This window comes from Schistocerca nitens, chromosome 5 (assembly GCF_023898315.1).
Source record: "Schistocerca nitens isolate TAMUIC-IGC-003100 chromosome 5, iqSchNite1.1, whole genome shotgun sequence".
Lineage (NCBI taxonomy): Eukaryota > Metazoa > Arthropoda > Insecta > Orthoptera > Acrididae > Schistocerca > Schistocerca nitens.
In genome coordinates this window covers 259,894,916-259,903,924 of record NC_064618.1, presented here as the reverse complement: position 1 = coordinate 259,903,924, position 9,009 = coordinate 259,894,916, and the positions used below count along the sequence as shown (strand labels likewise).

Here is a 9,009-nt window from a genome sequence, read left to right as displayed (position 1 = left end):
GGCCTTCCCGGACTCAGTGTTCGCGCCAGCGCTTGGAGTGTGGAAATCCCGCATGCAGCTGGTTGTCGACTCTCAACGGTCATACATTGAAGAGGACTAAGTGGCTGTAGTGATATCTACAATAAATTTTGATTCATAGGCTCAGTCTCATTACTTTTTATACAACCCTGTATGGCGGATGCATTGCGCACTACGCGGCGCAAAATTCAGGTTCCTAGGAAAATCTGGCTTTATTGTGTACACATAAAACAGCGTTTCCCCCCAATGAAACAATAGTTTTAGCAATATACTTTTTATTCACCTTATGGAAACAAGATATGTTATTTGTCTCTTAAAATTATTTGTCTCTTAAAACGCTATGAACCCTAGCCACGCTTCATATATAACCGGAAAGGCTGAAAAAAACAAGTAAGTGAAACCACTCAAACCCAGAGAATGAGCGAGAAACATTCACGTAGCTGAGGTGGCCGCAGTGGATAGTTTCATTCGTTTGACGCAGAGCCTACGAGTTGCCGCGGTCACGCAAGCTTACGGCGGTTTGACGTCAAAATGACGTGTAATGAGCACACTGTGAGTGCACCTAGAGGTGCATGCGCGGTGAATCAGCAGGCAAGCTACCAACCTGCTGTGATATCACATGGGATAATCTCGAGAAAAAAAAGTTGTTAATCTCACTCTTATACTAGTCCGCAATCACAAAGTTAATAAATAATCAATGAGAAGAGTGGCCTACTCATTGCTACCAACATACGAATATCAGTAGTGTTAATGTTGGCAAGCTTCGCCAGTAGTTTTCTTAGTTACGTAAAGATAATTACCGAGATACCCAGATGCAGCAGTGCAACTGTATCGTACTCAAAGCAGCGACGTTTGGCGTTACGTCGAAGTTGGTGAATTCTGTGTAGATATCTGAATTTTTAAAGCAGTTGTCGCAAGTGAGTAATGTTGAGGCGTGAACTGTAGAAGTGTACCGACCATTGCACAGTGCACCGCATACTGCACCGAATAGTGGCGCATCTACTGAAATTCCTGTGAGGGTTCCTATATTTATCAATTTTTTGAAGCAGTGTTGTTCATTTTCGGTATCTGAGGTGCGTATATGTCTACGTGTTCCGAAAATTTCTCAGCAGCATAATATTGCACTAAATTGCGTTGTAAAAAAAGTTATCACAAAACGAAATTAAAAAAAAAAAAAAGACTGCGGTATGGAGACTTGAAACATGAAATGAGCAACATGGGCGTCTGATCCTATTACTGTGGTGTTGCAGGAAATGCTGTAGGTCAAGGCATCAGCGTCAGACTGACATCAGATCCGTAGTTCTGACACGCACCACACGTAGACTCTTGCAATTGGCGGTCTCACACTGCAAACAATACCGGTATGTATTTCAATGTTTTCATTGTTTCAATGTTTCAATGATTTTACTAACAGAATTAAGTATTATTCTGTTTATGTCATCTCTTTGCCATATATGATTGTCGTTGATAAATATTCTCAACAATGAACTAGATGTGTTAGAAATTATTTATAATAGTAATTAAACACTGCGTAGTACTGTAGCCTCTAAGTGAATATATTTCATTCAGTATAGTAGCTTTTTCATTTTGCCTAACACATCACAATTTTCAACTAATTTTGTTACACACACACACAGTCCCAAATTCCAACCTACATCTGACAGTAATTTCATTTAGCAATTAAATATAAATTGTATCATATCATAATACATATATTCTAAATACCACGTTTACATATATTTAACAAATATTATCCAGAAGATCAATAAAGAGACGTGTAATAATGTGGAAGGAGTCACTTTACTATCACTTTGCACATTCATGTGGCAAATTGGCTCCATGCCAACTGTTGTGGGTTAATAATTCCTACATGTCAGCAGTTAAACATTAGAAACTCTTCAACAGAATAGAAGAAATTGTGAAGAAGAAATTTTGCCAGTTTGTTTTTAAATTTAACTTTGCTTTGTGACAAATATTTTATATCTTTGGGTAAGTGATCAAAAATTTTGGTGGCAGCATTGTACACCCCTTTGTGTGCTACAGACAACCTTAATGTGGAGTCAGCAAGAGAGAGACACACCATTCATACACACAAAACCAAGCACACCTCATGTACAGATGGCTACTACCTATAGCATCTTGGACTAGAATTCCAGCCGGAGGTGCTGCAGTTAGCAGTCATGTGTACTTGAGGTGTGCTTGCTTTTGTGTGTATGGATGGTGTGTGTTTTCTTTTTGCTGATGAAGACTGTGGCTGAAAGCTTTGCCTTTCAATTGTTCCTGCCTGCAACTTAACTGTCTTCTTTACCCTAAGTAGCAATCTGTCTTTTTCTACATTGTTGATATTCCTACATGGAGTTTCCATTGTTCGGTATTATAATAATTCAGGTGTGATACATCCCAACTCTTCACAGCAGAAATCTTGTATATCATAGTTGTATCACTATAAAATTTCAGTTGCCCTGCTATGAATTCTTGTATTACACTGCACAATTATAAATGCCTTTGTATAAAACAAACTATCAGATGCAAATACCAGAGAAATGTGTGACACTGTTCATATTACAGTATAAGTTAAAGTGGGAAGGGCAGGTCTGTAATTGGAGTAAATAATTCATCTTTGAATTCAGTTCCACTAGCCTATAACATTTTGTAAGGTCGTCTACAAAATAAAACAGCTGAAGTAAAAGACAGAAGAGCCAGGAAGCAGAGGGTGACAGCAAACAAAAGTTTTGGGGAAAATGTTAGGTCACAGTAAATGTGTGTGTTTGTTTTACTTGGTAATAGAATAAATCAATGGGAAGTCCTCAGTGGAATAGTAGAATTAAAAGACCAGTGTTTCTAAATCTTAGGCAGTAATTACTTATTTTTCTTTGCCAGTATTTTAGTATAATCAACTGTGAATGTGTTTCAGGAATGGGCGCAGTGTTGTCTTGGTTCACTAGTGACTCCAGCAATGGAGAACCCATCAGACCTTATCAACCACAAACATATTTTGAAGCAAAGAAGAGATATGAACCATCTGTACCCAGTAATTACAATGTGAGAGTGTTACCTTCCAGTTCACAAGAATATAACAGTTTTTCCTACTATGCAAGTACTTTACCGAACCATTCTACATTGTCGAATTTGCAGTATGTTGGTAGTGGACATAACCAAAGATATTCTCTAGTGAAAACTGCAGACTCTACTCTGCACAAGTCTGTCTTACAATTAACTGTTGAATGGGATCCCATGGATGCCAACTCAGAGTTTCAGCTATATTTGTTGCCCTTCGGTACTTGGGAATATGAAGAAATATTTAGATTATTCAAGCGTACCACACAGAGACAGTTCATGGTTCATAAAATTTACAGGGTTCAGAATCCGTACTTGTTGGGTTGCTATTTACTCAAGAAAGAAGAAATGAAATCAAGATACCGTTATGTTACTGAGAAGTATTTATTTCATGGTACCAAGGAGGTAAACAAGGACAGTATTTGCAAAAATAACTTTGACTGGAGGAAACATGGACATTCGGTAGGCAACATTTTTGGGAAAGGGGTTTCATTTACACCTATTTCTTGTTACGCCAGTCATTATTCAGACAACGGCAACACTCAAAGAATGATGTTTGTGTCTAAAGTTCTAATTGCAAAGGAAATTGTAGGTAACAAGGATATGGTACTACCACCTGTATTTGATTACGGGCGGTGTCTTAGGTACGACACTGCTACTAAACACAATGGTCAGGTTATCGTCAAATTCTCAGATTGTGAGTTTTATCCTTCGTATATTGTATATTACACAGGACAGTATGTAAGAAGGGATAAAGGAAATGGATTTTGGCCATTATGAAACCAACTTACTTTTTTTTTACAATTTTTGTAAGGAAATGAGACAAGTATGTAATTTATCATGTATACGATGTTCCATAAGAACTGCGGTTGTTTTACAGACTTTGTCGGCATGAAGCTCTCGAAATATACTTTAAATAAAAGTGCCTCATTTAAAAAAATTAATCATGTTTGTTATATTGTACACTAAATTTTTATTATATTTAACATGTGGACAGCTGCTTGGCTGTCAGTGGTCTCCTTCCATGCTTTATGTTATTTTTTATGTAATTAATATCAGGAGAATCTTGTTTAGTTTGCATATGTGATAAGACTTGCAGAAAATATTGACATTTATAAATCCTAGAGCACATAACATAGTTATTGGGATGATGAATCTGTAACAGGAGCTGTTTACTTTTTTCCTTCTAATAGTTTAAATTTTTTGTTACCTATCTGTTCTGCTGCATACACATATTACCAATTACACAGACACTTTAAACTGCAAGGTGTGGAGAGAATGTTGAGATGTAATAAGTCTGTTTCAGTAGAAAGTCATTTGCTAATGATTAGTGTAAACCGTCTCGCCACACAACCAGTGATCCAGGATTAAGTGAATAATGGTCTACTTATGGGAAGTTTTTCATTAATTCATTCATTTATTTTCAGCATTTAAGAAGGCCACTATGCTTTCCAATACAAACTTAAAACAACGTGCTTGAAATCCTTATTTGTAGTGTTCTGTGCATACGTTACTTTTATAGAAAATTTCTTTGTTTTTGCATATTGTCAGATGAAGACGATTCTGTACAGAGAATTTACTTCAAAAGTATTTATTCATAAAAAGCTTTATAAGTTGTTAGTAGCATGTTACAGAATCCTAAGCATTAAGTGAATTGTTTACCCTGACACACATTTTTTTTTTCACAAAAAATTTCTGACTTATTCAAAAATGTCTCTGAGCACTATGGGACTTAACATCTATGGTCATCAGTCCCCTAGAACTTAGAACTACTTAAACCTAACTAACCTAAGGACACCACACAACACCCAGTCATCACGAGGCAGAGAAAATCCCTGACCCCGCCGGGAATCGAACCCGGGAACCCGGACATGGGAAGCGAGAACGCTACCACACGACCACGAGCTGCGGACTTTTGACTTATTGCTTTAAAGAAGTATTGTAGGTGAATTTGTAACAATATTTGTGGCTCCTTATGTTTAATCTGATGTTTATGTTATTTATTTAATTACTTCGCCCTAGGTTCAAATAGTGAATCCAATCTTCTAATCATAGTAACTTTATAATGCAGTATTTTCCCTTCCTTGGCATGCATTTCAATAAAATCAATTTTGGCAGGTGTCAAGTTCACATTGTGATCAACCTCACTCTTCTTGCATATGAACACCAAATGAGAACTCAGATCACGATATGCCTTAACTGAAATGTTGAGCAGCTCATGAACTTCAGATATGATAGACAGCTACTTGTTTAGGCTTTCAGAGTCTCATTCCTCTTCATAGCAACATGACAAGTACGTATCTACTCAGTTGCTGTTAAAACATAGTTCACTTTATGGATAACACCATGTGATGAAAGTAGAACTGAGCACGATATAGGCCTAGTCATGAAACTACAACTTAGTACATCAAGGTTTTTGGAGAGCTGTGAAAAAATGTACAGTTAACACTACAAGACATCCCCATAGTCCAGCAGGGACCAAATCAAAAGAACTATCCTCTGTAAACATATTACTGTTGGGTATCCTATAACCTACAATGGTGTGTTCCGTGATGTACGTTGTTAATTAATACAAAATGCTTTCTATATTTTCTAAAAAAAGCATATTTAATACTGTTCTGATCAGTGCCAGAGCTAAAATCCACTTCATATATATGCAGTGTATTTAAATCAGCATCACAGGGAATATCTGCAGACAGACTGAAATATGCTATTGTCAGACCACTTTACATAAAGACGTAATAATAATTTCCAACTGGTCTCTTGGCTTACATCCTTGAAGGTACTATAAAAGATTGTGTATGCAAGAAGCATAACACACGTTACTCAAAGTAAGATATTTAGTCAGTGACAATTTGGATTTCAAAGTGCTCTCTCCATAGAATATGCCAGTTTTCAATTCACAAATCTGATTATACAGATTTTAAATGATAGTGCATTGCCAGGAGACAATTTCTATGACTTGTTAAAAACATATGATTCTGTAGCTCATAGTATTCTCAAGACAATCTGAAAATAATATCATAAATCTTGGTGGTAACAGGTTTTCATCCTGTATAACTAAAATAATGGAGACTTGCATTAATCTATTGAAGGAGTATAGACAATTAAAAGGCATATTTATGATAGAATAATCACAACATATGTACCAGAGGGATCAATATGGAACCTGCTCTCTTTCTAGCTCCGCATTAATAAACTCTCATCATATATCCAAGGGATAGAAATGGTTCTCTTTGCTGACAATGCAAGTATAACAATCAAGTCTAATGAACTAACTGAAACATTAGAGAATTGAAAACTGATGCCCTGCAAATAGACTGTCACTACATTTAGATACATCACAATATATACAATTCAATACTGCACATGGTCAGCAAGCCACGCATTAGTGATCTTAAACTTGTAAGTCCTGCAACTTTTGCATTATAGATAATATCAGATTTTTGTAAATGAAAATGTTAAAAAAATTGTCTTACTTTTCTCTAATATCTTAGTGCTTGAGATTCTGGGGTAGTTCATAATTCAGGAAATGTTTTTTGTTGCACAGAATTATCTAACAAGGATAATATGTTGGGGCCACTAGAATCACTTGTAGACAGAACTGAATAAACAATTTAAATCACTTCAAATGTAACTGAAATCATATCTACTTGAGAATTCTACTGCACAGAAGAATTTCTGAATCTGTATTATGAGTGTATTAAAAAATAGAACTCATTGGAGATAATTAGGTGTGAGACACTTTTTGCAGTTTAAAAATCTTAAGAAAACATAAATGGTCAGCATGTGGCGATAAATCATATAAATGGTCAGCATGCAGCCACATTTCTCACTGAGAAAGTGTTGTATAATTTTAAAACTGACTTGTTTCACATCATAGCAAGAGATCGCAATTATGATCCCCAAAACGTGCAAATAACTCACTTGCTCCTACTCTCATTTCAGGACAATCATTTAAAGCACATAGGAGTAATGCCATCTACATTATGTGTTTAAAGAATGATTATGAAGTAGGTTTCTCATTCAAATACCACATTTGAATATTTGTTATTTACGAGAAACATTTATCTTAAGTTTCATGGAAGGTAATGTCTTATCAGCCTGTGTCAGAATTTGACAGCAGCAGGATTGCAACCTGTCAAGACTGATTTACTTTTCTGTGATTTTGCTGCTTGCATTGGTTGGGATCAACCGTCAAGTGATTGTGGAACTGATCGGTGTGGGTGGACCATACACAACACTGTGAAGGATCTCAGTGCCCCCACAATACTAGCACCCAAGAGGTAGAGGTAATCCTCACTCTATTTTACAGTACTATATAGCAGTGTTGCCTACCCTGAGTCAGGTAATTGGTTTGTTTGCAGCTATAAAGGTATCCACATGGACAGTGAGATGGCACTGGAGTTCTACGGTGACCATTGCTGTAACATTCCGTGATGTGACTGCAGAGAGAGACAGCAACTGTAGTGTGCCCAACAACAACACTGGACACAGGAGTGGCATCACACTGTCTTTTCAATGTCTGCAGCATTGTGATGGACATATATGTGCAGGCTCCAACATTGTTAGATTGTATTTGTCATTGTCATATGGAGCCATCACCTGACATGATCACTTCCAGTTCCCATAGCCAATAAGGCATTATACAAGGGGTGCTCAGTATGTAATTCACCCCATTCTTTTTCTGAAGGCAGGTTGGTTTTATTCTAGATTCCAGTACACCACATTATTTCACACTTTTGGCTACCGGTACATAACCCTATTTTCCAGTATAATCTGCATTCAATGCAATGGCCTTACACCACCGCCACTTTACAGGAAGGACCTGTGTGCCCACATGGTATCACTCTGCTGCTGGACAACAGATCTAACATCTTGCTGCCTCAATAACCTCCCCATCTTCCACATACTGCTTCCCACAGAGTACATCCTCCATTGGGCCAAATAGATGAATTTTGGAAGATTTGAGATCACATCTGTAGGGCGGATGAGGAAGAACACTCCAGAGAAATTTTGTGAGCTCCTCTAGGGTGCACGGATTTGTGTGATGCCTTGCACTGTTATGGAAAAGAAGAATGTGAGCTGTGAGATGTTTGATTGCGATCCATCGATCACCACAAATGAGAGTGTCCACATGTTCCAACACTGCAAAAGTTAACTGTGAGCAGCCAGCTGGCCCACAGGATATTCGGACAGGTTTGCGCGACCTTGTTGCGATGATGACACACATGACAACCAATGACTCACTGTGATTTTGTTCACTGCCAGATCTCCGTAGAAATTCTGCCAGTGTCTATGAATATTTGCGGTGCTCTGGTTTTCCAACAAAACAGACTCAGTGACATCTCTGTGTTCGGAATGCACTTCTGTTATAGATGCCAATATAGTGCCGCCACCTATCGGAATGACATGAAACTGTAGGGGCTGAAGTGGGAGTATCCCACCCTGCTGCACAACAAATTCTGCATTCTTTAAACTAAAACTTGCGAGAAAAAAATGTAATGCATTACTTATGAATGCCCCTCGTATTTCCAGTGTATTAAGTCCAGTGGCTGTACCCTATCTTGAAGGTCTCTGAGTCATTTTACAAAAGATAAAACAAGGCAGTATGTTTTGTGTAACAACCAACCTTATTAAAGAGAGTATTCAAATCTTCCCTGATCAGATCTGCAGATTTCTCACCCATTCAAAACATATGGCTGTGTGTTGCTGAGAGAGCGGCATGCCACAATTCATCAGCCAGTATGAATTACATCTGGCATAAGAGCTTAAGCAACATGAAATTATGTGCCTGTATCTGTCATAAAACCTCAATTCAACTCAGTGCTCAGCTGGGTTAAAGACACTTTCTGCCATAGGTGGTAGCTCTGTGTACTAAATTCCAGGTCCTATATATACACAAATCACATTAAAATTAATCATGTATTCTTC

At 37.5% G+C, this 9,009-nt stretch overlaps 1 protein-coding gene across 1 annotated transcript; it reads left to right on the top strand.

The window, feature by feature from the left end:
- Nucleotides 1-497: 497 nt before the first annotated feature.
- LOC126259475 (protein mono-ADP-ribosyltransferase PARP12-like) lies at nucleotides 498-4,230 on the top strand. The gene is made up of 3 exons (XM_049956312.1): nucleotides 498-1,091; nucleotides 1,269-1,379; nucleotides 2,933-4,230. The coding sequence occupies exon 3, from the start codon at nucleotides 2,935-2,937 to the stop codon at nucleotides 3,853-3,855; it is 921 nt and encodes a 306-aa protein (XP_049812269.1). The 5' UTR covers nucleotides 498-1,091; nucleotides 1,269-1,379; nucleotides 2,933-2,934; the 3' UTR covers nucleotides 3,856-4,230.
- Nucleotides 4,231-9,009: the final 4,779 nt, after the last annotated feature.

Bases quoted from the DNA above. Each gene is read 5' to 3' on its own strand.
- LOC126259475 (XM_049956312.1), top strand. From the start codon at position 2,935: ATGGGCGCAGTGTTGTCTTGGTTCACTAGTGACTCCAGCAATGGAGAA.